Genomic DNA, 12,485 nt, shown 5'->3' on the forward strand with positions numbered 1-12,485 from the left:
GTGACGTCCGACTTGCGTAAGTTTGAATGCACAGAACGGCCCAACGGGGTAGGTGGGAGGGGGGGGATGTTGTTGTTGTTGTTGTTGTTTGCTACATGTATCATTTGTTTACTCACATTTTCAGTGAGTCTCATGTTCAATCCAATAAATACATACTACAGGACTGACAAAAAGTGTCTTGTTCATTTTACGTGCTCTTTGTAAAATATTGCCCCGGCCCCTCCACCTGTGAAGAAGGGACACCTGTCTAATAGGGACACTATTACCATTCCCCAAGGGTGTCCGTTAGAGACAGGTTTAACTGTAGTACAAATGAAATATAGTGGAATTCCCCTGTATTGTACGCCAAACATGCTTTCATGAACACAAATACTTGTACTCTTTTTTTCAACAGATTATGATCCCTCACCGATTTCCTTTGCCAGTTTGACACAGTGATCCATGTCTTCCACCACACCATCATATCCAGGGATCATGTTGACGGCAGCTTTTTTTGCTATTCGCTTGCTCTCGATTTTGTCACCCATGGCTTGGATGGACTCACTGTTGGGTCCAATAAACTCCACCCCCATCTCTTTCTGCAGAAAAACATACAGAAAACAAGAAATTCCTCCGAGGTAGGAAAAACACCCCCGTTGGTCAAAGGGAAATAACCATTCTCACTGCCACCAACTGAGAAGGTTATTTCCCTTTGACCATTAATATGTGCCTCTATAAGTCCTTGTAGAATCTTAATCCACCAATAACTCCCTAACCGTGTGTTTGACTGGTCCCAATTTTTGTAAGGACCGTCTCAGGAATGTATAGAACCTGTTCACCAAGTTTGGTGACGTTCGGTCCGTTCATTCTTGAGATCTATATGCGAACACAAACAAACAAACACATCGAGCGAAACCTATACACACCCCTATACCGGGGGTGTAAAAACTGTTCAATTCCATAAACATATACAAGATCAGGAGAGAAACAGTGTACAAGTACATGATTATTTGTCAACAACTTCTTGTCACAGTAAAATAAAAAAAATAAAAAAATAAAAAATAAGAAAAAGTTCCATGAAACAAATGCTCATTGGAATACTTTGAATACATCAGTATGCAACACAGAAATAAAATATATAAAGATAGATGTGAAAATAAATTACAAAGTACAAAATATCACAGCTCTCACCAGCTTTGCAGCAAACGTTGTGTTTTCAGACAAAAACCCATACCCAGGATGAACCTGAAAATAACATAGATTTCAAAATGAAATGGCTTATGTTGGGAAAGCCTATCACTATGTCATACATTTTAGATCGTTTATGTTAAAAAATAACAGATTTCAAAATGAAATGGCTTATGTTGGGAAAGCCTATCACTATGTCATACATTTTAGATCGTTTGTGTTAAAAAATAACATAGATTTCAAAATGAAATGGCTTATGTTGGGAAAGCCTATCACTATGTCATACATTTTAGATCGTTTGTGTTAAAAAATAACATAGATTTCAAAATGAAATGGCTTATGTTGGGAAAGCCTATCACTATTTCAGATTGCTTGTGTGAGGACAGTCTGTCAGTAGTAAATGTTAAAAGTCAACCAGTGAAAAGGTAGAACGTCACAATATTCATCTTGTCCCAGCTAGTTGTGTTGATTCACTCTTACTGTTTAAAAAAAAAAATTAATTCCACTGCTGAAGAATTTTTACTTCAGTCAGACTTTGTATCACTGTACATGGATCCCCCCTTTTAAGACCTAACAAATCTGAGAAAATCAGGTGGGAGTCTTAAAATGGAGATACATTTACAGAGGTTATGAACAGACAATCTGAAAAGACAAGGTCTTAAAAAGGAGGGAGTCTTATATTGGGGGGTCTTAACAAGGGGGTTCTACAGTCCTGCAAATGCTGGTCAAACTTACGGCTTGTGCCCCGGTGTCTTTGACAGCTTGCAGAATTCTGTCCATGCGCAGGTAGCTTTCACTGGTAGGGGCCTTGCCAATACACACCGCTTCGTCAGCCATACGTTTGTGTAGCTGCAGCACACAATCAATGGAGATTAAAAATAAAAAAGAAGTTTTGGGCATTTAACGATACAATATGATGTGTTAGCGGTAATATCAAAAAAATTCAGGACAATTAAAACTTACTCATAGGTGCAGCATTACTCCAACATTTTACCCTTCTTCAGTGAAAATGACCGGGTATTGTTATATGTATTCTTATTGTCTTTTAGTTTATACCGGTTTACAAAACACGTGACGCAATCATTGATCTAAATGACTTTGAACAGGGTTTTAATGTGAAAATACATAATCAAAACTAACAACACTGAACTCAGAGCTCCATCATACTCCAACATAGAGACATAAGACATAAGATCATTTATTGTCCATACAACTAATATAATGGATGGAAAAGTGTGATAAGCTCAGGGCTTTGTAAAGTGTGATAAGCTCAGGGCTTTGTAAAGTGTGTGTCCCTGCTTACTGCGTGCACTGGAAACCAAAAAGAAACGTACCAGAAATGTATGGAGGGGGTCCTGTGATGCATTAAACCAAAAAAGAACTGGTCCCATGATCCACTGAATTTCTATTATATTATCATGTACTGTCGGTCCTAGCTGTTTTCACAAAATGTTCTGCCAGATCTGTGCCAATACAAATTCACCGTGTTAATCTTTCTTTCTTTCTTTATTTGGTGTTTAACGTCGTTTTCAACCACGAAGGTTATATCGCGACGGGGGAAGGGGGGAGATGGGATAGATTGCCAATTTTAAAGTCTTAGGTATGACCCGGCCGGGGTTCGAACCCACGACCTCCCGATCACGGGGCGGACGCCTTACCACTAGGCCAACCGTGCCGGTTTTTACAAAAATTGACTATATTCTATACAAGAAACACTTAAGGGTAAAAGGAGAAACAGAATCCGTTAGTCGCCTCTTACGACATGCTGGGGAGCATCGGGTAAATTCTTTCTTGTCCCAACCAATATGAGACTCCCCCTAACCCGCGGGGGGTCGCCGTGTTAATATGACCGACATGACCATGGTGTTTTTGTGAAGCCAGGAATGTGCAAGCCAAAATTAAGAATGGCGGGGTAAAAACGGTCATACACATAAAAACCCGCTCGTGCAAAAAACATGTGGACTTGGGAGTTTCTGCCCATGAACACAGAAGTAAAAAAACAAGAACCTCCAGGTCTTCGTACCCTCTGAAGTTCATAAAAGTTAGGGGTCCCGGGATCTTCAGGTGGAGCTTCTGCGGAGAGGCCTAAAGCGTATCCAGCAGTGACGGCAATACAACTGACGATGACTATTCAGTATTCTACTGCCACTGCGTCAAGGAAAACATGCTTGTGCAGCGCTTTCAGCCAAAGAGTCGACATCGCTGTGCACGGCAATACAACTGATGATGACTATACAGTATTCTACTGCCACTGCGTCAAGGAAAACATGCTTGTGCAGCGCTTACAGCCAAAGAGTCGACATCGCTGTGCACGGCAATACAACTGATGATGACTATACAATATTGTACTGCCACTGCGTCAAGGAAAACATGCTGTGTGCAGCACTCACAGCCAAAGAGTCGACATCGCTGTGCACGGCAATACAACTGATGATGACTATTCAGTATTCTACTGCCACTGCGTCAAGGAAAACATGCTTGTGCAGCGCTTACAGCCAAAGAGTCGACATCGCTGTGCACGGCAATACAACTGACGATGACTATACAGTATTCTACTGCCACTGCGTCAAGAAAAACATGCTTGTGCAGCGCTTACAGCCAAAGAGTCGACATCGCTGTGCACGGCAATACAACTGACGATGACTATACAGTATTCTACTGCCACTGCGTCAAGGAAAACATGCTTGTGCAGCGCTTACAGCCAAAGAGTCGACATCGCTGTGCACGGCAATACAACTGACGATGACTATACAGTATTCTACTGCCACTGTGTCAAGGAAAACATGCTGTGTGCAGCACTCACAGCCAAAGAGTCGACATCGCTGTGCATGGCAATACAACTGATGATGACTATACAGTATTCTACTGCCACTGCGTCAAGAAAAACATGCTTGTGCAGCGCTTACAGCCAAAGAGTCGACATCGCTGTGCACGGCAATACAACTGACGATGACTATACAGTATTCTACTGCCACTGCGTCAAGAAAAACATGCTTGTGCAGCGCTTACAGCCAAAGAGTCGACATCGCTGTGCACGGCAATACAACTGACGATGACTATTCAGTATTCTACTGCCACTGCGTCAAGGAAAACATGCTTGTGCAGCGCTTACAGCCAAAGAGTCGACATCGCTGTGCACTGCAACGGTCTTGATTCCCAGGCGTCGGCATGTCTGTATAACTCTGCAGGCTATCTCTCCCCTGTTGGCAATCAGCACTTTGTCAAACTTCTGCAAAGTGAACCACACACAAGCACACACACACACACAACACACAAGTACACACACACACACACAGTCATTGAGCTTCATAATATATGATGAAGAGCTTTAAATTGATTAACAAAAAAAAGATGCGATGGTAACATATATTAATGCGTGAATGCCAGCACTGAATTTCATATTCGTAAGGAATATAATTTTTTCTTTTAAATGAACTGATCAAACCAAACAAAAATCAAAAGTCCAAGAATTGAATTTAAACTTTATTGAAGAAAGGACTGTGAGCGTTGCTCTAAAATATTTTGGGGAGACAGTTTTATTGCGCAATGCTAAACATGTTTGCTTTAGTTTATCGGGGAAAGGGGGTGGTTTACAAAGTCCTATGAAATTGTCACAAATGTCAAAACATGGCAGGGCAAAAACGTGTGCTGCGTGTGATTCAACAGGGTCCTGGCCATAAATGCTCACTAGTTTGCGTTTAAAAGTTGCCACAGTTACGAAATAATAAAGTATTCTTATTCTTATTCTTAAATAATGCACTGTAGCAACATGCCTCCACTACGAAAACTTATACACTATCTTCACCAGCCCTTAACTTTTGTTGAAGAGCATATACACATACTTATGCAAAGAGCAAACAAACAATCATACAAATAATTCTGTGGACACCACACAAATAGTTTGAGGGAATACGGCAAAATAAGGTAGCAAGACTGCTGAAATATGTTGTGCCAAAGGACACACACAGTACAGTGGTACCTGTGATGAACGGCCCCTCTGATGAGAGAACACCTCCCATGAAAGGACACCTTCTGTTGACCCTTTGTCTATTATCTCCACTGAAGTATACCTGTCATGAAAGGACACCTTCTGTTGACCCTTTGTCTATTATCTCTACTAAAGTATACCTGTCATGAAAGGACACCTTCTGTTGACCCTTTGTCTATTATCTCTACTAAAGTATACCTGTCATGAAAGGACACCTTCTGTTGACCCTTTGTCTATTATCTCTACTAAAATATACCTGTCATGAAAGGACACCTTCTGTTGACCCTTTGTCTATTATCTCTACTAAAGTATACCTGTCATGAAAGGACATCTTCTGTTGACCCTTTGTCTATTATCTCTACTAAAATATACCTGTCATGAAAGGACACCTTCTGTTGACCCTTTGTCTATTATCTCTACTAAAGTATACCTGTCATGAAAGGACATCTTCTGTTGACCCTTTGTCTATTATCTCTACTAAAGTATACCTGTCATGAAAGGACACCTTCTGTTGACCCTTTGTCTATTATCTCTACTAAAGTATACCTGTCATGAAAGGACACCTTCTGTTGACCCTTTGTCTATTATCTCTACTAAAATATACCTGTCATGAAAGGACACCTTCTGTTGACCCTTTGTCTATTATCTCTACTAAAGTATACCTGTCATGAAAGGACATCTTCTGTTGACCCTTTGTCTATTATCTCTACTAAAATATACCTGTCATGAAAGGACACCTTCTGTTGACCCTTTGTCTATTATCTCTACTAAAGTATACCTGTCATGAAAGGACATCTTCTGTTGACCCTTTGTCTATTATCTCTACTAAAGTATACCTGTCATGAAAGGACATCTTCTGTTGACCCTTTGTCTATTATCTCTACTAAAATATACCTGTCATGACAGGCCACCTGCAATGTTGGGACACTTTGGATTGGTCCCAAGGCTGTCCGTTCATCATCTTTCTTTATTTGAGGTTTAACGTCGTTTTCAACCATTCAAGGTTATATCGCGACGTGGAAAGGGGGGAGATGGGAACCGTTCATCACAGGCACCACCGTGTTGCATTACTAATATATATGGGTAAAAACGAGATTAAAAAAAACCCAATAAAAACAGATGTTACCGATTCATTGGCTTCTGCTCTGTCGTTCCAGTAGATATCCTTGAAGAGAACCTTTGTAGTCGTCAGGCATCGCACTTGACACGCTCCAAACACCTGCTTGGGAACACACCTGAGCTTATTGTCATACAGTGGAACCCCCCTTTACTCCCCCCCCCCCCCCCCAATTTTGTGAAGCTTTACTTTTTCAGATCATCTTTTCACAACCTCTGTAAATTTACCTCCTTTTTAGAAACTACCTCCTTTTTAAGATTTGATTTTCTCAGAATTGTTTAGGCCTTAAGAGTCGGGTCCATACATATTAATCATTATCATCGAGCTTTTTCCTCCCCCGAAATCGGCGTATGCTGCCTGAATGGCGGGGTAAAAACGGCAAGGTGCTGACTTTCTTTTGTGCATTGTTGATGGTGAATGCATGTTAATTTATTTTTAATATACTTTCTTATGTGATAACCAATGTACTATATTTTCTCAGGACAAAGAACAAATGTTTATTTTGAATGTTTTATGTATGTTATTATTACGGACACAAACGTTCAGCAATGTAATTTCTCTTTTAGAGATTAATAAAGTTATTGTATTGTATTGTATTGTATTGCATACACGTAAAAATCCACTCGTGCTAAAAACAAGAGTGAACGTGGGAGTCTAAACCCATGAATGAAGAAAAAGAAGAAGAAGAATCAAGCTTTTTCAACCAAGGATTATAACAGTTTCTGTTAATGTAAAAATTGTGTTTTTTCAGATTTTTTGTTCTGATTCTAAAAAAAAAGATGTGCATGCTCAGCACTTACAAACATGTTTAAAGACGACCATAAAGAGTTTTTGTATGTGTGTTTTTTGTTTTGCTTGTTTGCTAACTAAAGCTTCTTTTTATGTTGAGCACAGGCTGTATAAATATGTAGTAGCTCAATGCTGATAAACATTTAGATCGCGAACAAACTGAGAAAGTCAGAATTTATTAACCATAATAGGATTACTGATTTTGATCACAGTGCATTATCTACAAGTAAACATCAACCATTGTCATCATTTTCACAAGTTTTCATTCACAAACACCTGGGAAATAAATCTCATGTTCCCCATGCAATAACTCGAGGTGGTGAATGGGTTTGAGCTTTCAGGTAAAACGTGGATTGTCAAAGTAAAAGCCAATCAGGCTGATTGTTTGATGTGTGGAACCATCGCGGCTTTGGATTTGTGTTTCCGAGGACAACGATTGTAAGCATTCACTCTCAAAGACCCAATCAATGTTGATAATTACAGCGGCGACTCATGGTCAATTTGCAACTTATCTCTGTAATCGCAAAATCCACAACGAAAAGACATAAACGCTTAAAAGAAAAGAAATATGCTCAACACTTACTGAATTCACAGGTATGATCGCAGCTCTGTACATTTTCAGACTGGAAGAAAAGCGTCAACAACCTACGTTTGACGTCACATTCAAGTTTGACGTGTTATCTCGTGCTACTGTGACGATGTTTTGTGGCCCGGAGTTGGATTCTAAAAATTCGTCTCCCTGTGGGTTATTGTGCATTTTGTTGCACAACCAAAATGATGACAAAAACGATGTTTGGTGACTTGTTGTCAGACCAGCATTTTGTTGTTGGTCCTCGGGGAGCATATCGCCTTTTGTCTCATATTTATCAACCGCGGCCTTCGGCCTTGGTCGATAAAGATGAAACAAAAGACGATATGGTCCCCTTGGACCAACAAAAAAGCTGGTCTGTCAACAACTGAACAAGCCACCAAACATCTTATATTGGCTGCAGTCCATGCGACCTTTTGGCCTATCTTCACAAGCTGATGTTACCAAAAACAGAATGCGGAATTCTGGGGAAAAAAACGGCACGGTTGGCCTAGTGGTAAGGCGTCCGCCCCGTGATCGGGAGGTCGTGGGTTCGAACCCCGGCCGGGTCATACCTAAGACTTTAAAATTGGCAATCTAGTGGCTGCTCCGCCTGGCGTCTGGCATTATGGGGTTAGTGCTAGGACTGGTTGGTCCGGTGTCAGAATAATGTGACTGGGTGAGACATGAAGCCTGCGACTTCTGTCTTGTGTGTGGCGCACATTATATATATGTCAAAGCAGCACCGCCCTGATATGGCCCTTCGTGGTCGGCTGGGCGTTAAGCAAACAAACAAACAAACAAAATTCTGGGGAAAATGTGCAAGGGAATTATGCAAACCTTGTAGCATGCAGTGTGATGATGAACCTCAAATGGAAGATTGTGAGTGAAACTGCAGCACAGATGGAAGATAAAAACAAATAGAAAAGTAATACACACTTTATCTTCATACGTGCCGACGAAATGTTGATCATTGCTTCAATACTTTGAAGCTGTTGCTTGGATAATAACCCGGTAAAATTAGTATTTCGGTGCTCAGTCAAATGTTAAAGTTTCTATCACACACGCACAGACGCATGTGCACGCACAGACAGACAAAAGTTAGCATCGCATAGGCTACACTTACGTGAGCCAAAAATCATCTCATCTTGCAATTTGTCCAGTATTAGTGTATTAATGACAGAAAACCAACCAACAGCACCAGAGAAAAAAAGAAAATGAAAATATCTTTCGCTGTCTGACTTTTTCAGAGAACGGAAAATCCCTTCACAACGCATGGAAACTAATTTCTGGATCGGTCCTCCGCGGTAACTTTTTGACATTGAGAATACAAAACACTAAAACTACCCTTTCAAACATACTGCAATCCTTAAACAAGTATATCCTGCATTGCGTCGCTATACAGGTGCCCTCTTTTACTGCCTCTCTACCTTTTGTGAATGACACAATGTTGCTGAAGGCAAAGGAAAGTATGCAGAAGAGCGTAGCAGTCGACAGGAGGCTGCCATGTTGGAAAGAGTGAATCTCGTTACCGTCGTTTCAGGGCGAGAAAATAACAACTTATTTGTAAGTCGCCATTTCGATTTTCATATTTATATTTTTATAATGGTTATAATAACGTATTATATCTTTATTCAACATCTTAATATAAAAACTATTGTTCTCGTAAAAACGAGATTCATTCATTACCCTAATCTGAAGCCGCAGTCGAATTTTCTTTCGCATGTTCAACTGCGTTTTACATGTAACTTTGCCTAGCTTTTAGCATTTTTCTGCAGATGTCGGCATCTGGGTTGCTCTCAGAGGACTACTTGACAGGAAGTTTTGACATTTGAGGTACGCATCACTTTTATTTGATCGTTGTTTTGATCAGGAAGCCCGTATCGAAACCCCACTGTCGGCCATTTTTGGTCTCCCGGTTGTCTTTAGCCTGCTGTCAATGATTGTCGTTTCCAGACTCTTGTTTTGGGTCGCAGACCACAGCGTGAGATTTATTAATAGAAAGACATTTCAACTTCATGTTCGAACAATTGTGCTGGTGTGACATTTTGTGCTTCAATGACATATCGAGGAGTGTAATTGACAAGTCCATTCCCATCTGACCGTGTTTTGTCTGATCATCAAACGCCATTGTGATTGTGTGAGCTAAGTGTTATTTATAACCTGCATGAAATTCCAAATCTTAGAGTCGGTGACAGTGCGAAAGTTGTTAAGTATCCTTTTGTTTCAGTTTTGTCTGTTCAGGGAAGCAGGCGTTTGTGTACCCAGACAGTTAATTGGCAGAGAAAGTTACTAGTTAGTAACTCCAGTTGCTGGAAACTGCTTGCTCAGGCTGTTCTCAGAAAGCCTTCTCAGAAAAGTTGCCAGAGTCCTATTCGTAAAAACTGAGAAAAGGTTGCATATTATACGCTAGGCATTTTCAGAGTAAGTGACAATTTAGGAGACTTGATTTAACCTAAAACTGCACTAGTGGAGAAGATTAATTCAGTGCACTGCAACTGCAAGTAATTGAAAGAAAACTTAAAAGCAAAGAAACATTTCAGTTTTACTTACTTTTGCTTTAGATCCAGAAATATTGAAATTGTGTGTGAATAAATGTGTTGAAATATGACATGTACAGCAACTATTAGCATTACTGTATTACGGTACTAGTATTACTACTATTAGTATTCAAATCATGTAGGCCTTTTTGGAATCTGAGCAGCTAAAAATTAGGAGATATACGTATCTGTTAAACTTGCTCTTTGTTATGCTTTGAAAGTTGCTGGGACTTCATTTAGTTTTTACAGCTCTCGTGAGATAGCTGTACCACATGCTTTGCTCTGCTTAAATTTTAAAAGCTAACGAGAACTTTGATTTGAAATATCCATGGGGTCTATCAGCCCTGAAAGTCCAAAAAATGGTGTACTCGCCTTTGGCTAGTGATTCTGAAAATTTACTAGCCAGAGAACAAACTTTACTAGCCAAACCAACAATTTGTTTCAGCAACTTTACTTGCATTTGGCGAGTACTAAATGAACATTTCTACTCGCCGGTTACGTGTTTCTACTTGCCATGGCGAGTAAAATACTCGCCACTTTCAGGCCTGTCTATTCAAACAGCTCTTAATAGTTTGTTTGAGGGCTTGTTGATAATGATATTGTTAGGGAAAGCTTGCCAGAGTATGTGCTTCTTTGGGGTTCAAATTGAAGAACATGAGAATAGTTGTATTCTTTCTTGGTAATATTGTAAAATGTCTGAAATTTCCTGCTAATGATGTAGATTTGTCACTGCATTGAACTGGATGTTGTGAATGTGAGTGGAATTGTTTAAAATGCATACATGTCAGAAAAATAATATAATTTTGATTGAATGTATCCTTGACAAATGTGTTTGCATTGTATGTTAAATATTATTCATGAATTGTTTGTAATATATGAATTATGATGTTTCTTCTTAAACTTAAAGAATCAGTTTTTATGAGAAACCATGTTTACTTCAGTTAGTTAAATTCATTTGGCATCTTCTCTTTGTCTTCTCTTCACCAGCTCCTTGGCAAAGGGCCAAGCCTCCAGACATGACGATTGTCATGCGTGGAAGTCCTGCTGGTGGGGATACCCAGCAGGACCCTAACGCTCCACCACAACAGCAACAACAAGCACAAACCCCGCCACAGCCAGGACAACAGCCTCCCACAACACAACCTCCAACCACCGCCGCTGCCACTCAGCCAATCACAACGCAGCCCCAGCAGTCACAGGATAACCCAGCCGTAGGGGGACCGTTGACGATTCCGCCTGGAACGGTACCCCCAGCCGCTGACCAGCCTGCAGCTGATTCGGTACCGACTAACACGGTCAACCCGGTGGCCATGGAAGAGGGCGGTCAGGGGGACGGGACTGAGACTGTCGCTCCGGTGAGTTGACTGAACACTAATTGTTGGCTGAAAGTATGAAAGATTTATTGAAATTAAATTTACTTGCTGTACAAGTGTACAGAGGGATTTGACATGTGTGTGTGGTCTGAATAAAGTAAAGGTGATAATTTAATGTTTTTCGACAAAATGTAAAAGATAGATTTCTGTGGAAAGTTGCACCTTCAACACTCGTTTAGAGAGCTGAGACTTCGCAGCTTTAGATATTGTTTTGTTTGTGACTCTGTGACTAGGTTGTTTGAGGGCTGAGACTTTGCAGCTTTAGATATTGTGTTATTTTGTTTGTGACTCAGTGACTAGGTTGTTTGAGGGCTGAGAAAATGCAACTTCGACCTGTATGTACAATTAGAGAATGTCTGTAACAGGTGAACCCTGACCAGGAACCTGAGTTCCCTCATGTGGAACTGGCCAAGCTGGATGAGATGATCAACCGACCACGATGGGTTGTTCCGGTTCTACCCAGGGGAGAGTTGGAAGTCCTGCTGGAAGCTTCCATCAAACTCTGCAAAGAAGGTAACGCTCCTGTGTTGATTTGTAAAGCCCCCTGACAATTGTATGAACATGAAGACATTGGAGTATTAACTGCCTATAACTTTCAACTTATGATGACGTGAAAGAGTTTGATGTGTGTGATTTTACTCTCAGACTCAGTGTGTTTTAGTGTATTGAAATGTTCAGTGAAACTTGGATCATTTTCCTCTCAGCGGCTGACCTCCGAAGCGAGGCCTGCCAGAGATTCTTCAGGGAAGGACTGACAATCTCATTCACAAAGATTCTGACTGACGAGGCTGTCAGTGGCTGGAAGTATGAGATCCATGTAAGTTTTAGCATTCGCAAATCTGTCAGTTTGAGCATTCGTTTAATCTGTCAGTTTCTGTCACATCTCACTTTGTCTCCGTCTATTCCAATCAGTTTCTGTCACATCTCACTTTGTCTCTGTCTA

At 40.6% G+C, this 12,485-nt stretch overlaps 2 protein-coding genes across 6 annotated transcripts in view; one reads left to right on the forward strand and one right to left on the reverse strand.

Moving 5' to 3' along the window:
• Positions 1 to 4,391, reverse strand: part of LOC138946225 (propionyl-CoA carboxylase alpha chain, mitochondrial-like) — a 34,726-nt gene extending 30,335 nt beyond the window's left edge. The window contains exons 1-4 of one of the 2 annotated variants that reach the window (XM_070317752.1): positions 4,280 to 4,391; positions 1,903 to 2,016; positions 1,171 to 1,224; positions 410 to 578 (exon numbers count right to left, since the gene is read on the reverse strand). In XM_070317752.1, the coding sequence (XP_070173853.1) occupies positions 410 to 578; positions 1,171 to 1,224; positions 1,903 to 2,004 (325 nt within the window). In that variant the 5' untranslated portion in view covers positions 2,005 to 2,016; positions 4,280 to 4,391. Of the gene's footprint in view, positions 1 to 409; positions 579 to 1,170; positions 1,225 to 1,902; positions 2,017 to 3,453; positions 3,475 to 4,279 lie in introns of those variants that run through there. The other variant, XM_070317753.1, reaches the window with a different exon arrangement.
• Positions 4,392 to 9,321: 4,930 nt separating this feature from the next.
• Positions 9,322 to 12,485, forward strand: part of LOC138946235 (ubiquitin carboxyl-terminal hydrolase 9X-like) — a 72,078-nt gene continuing 68,914 nt past the window's right edge. For all 4 annotated transcript variants that reach the window (XM_070317762.1, XM_070317764.1, XM_070317763.1 and 1 more), the window contains exons 1-4: positions 9,322 to 9,465; positions 11,157 to 11,524; positions 11,908 to 12,055; positions 12,247 to 12,359. In XM_070317762.1, coding sequence (XP_070173863.1) covers positions 11,186 to 11,524; positions 11,908 to 12,055; positions 12,247 to 12,359 — 600 coding nt within the window. In that variant the 5' untranslated portion in view covers positions 9,322 to 9,465; positions 11,157 to 11,185. The remainder of the gene's footprint in view (positions 9,466 to 11,156; positions 11,525 to 11,907; positions 12,056 to 12,246; positions 12,360 to 12,485) is intronic.

Source organism: Littorina saxatilis, linkage group LG13 (genome assembly GCF_037325665.1).
Source record: "Littorina saxatilis isolate snail1 linkage group LG13, US_GU_Lsax_2.0, whole genome shotgun sequence".
Classification (NCBI taxonomy): domain Eukaryota; kingdom Metazoa; phylum Mollusca; class Gastropoda; order Littorinimorpha; family Littorinidae; genus Littorina; species Littorina saxatilis.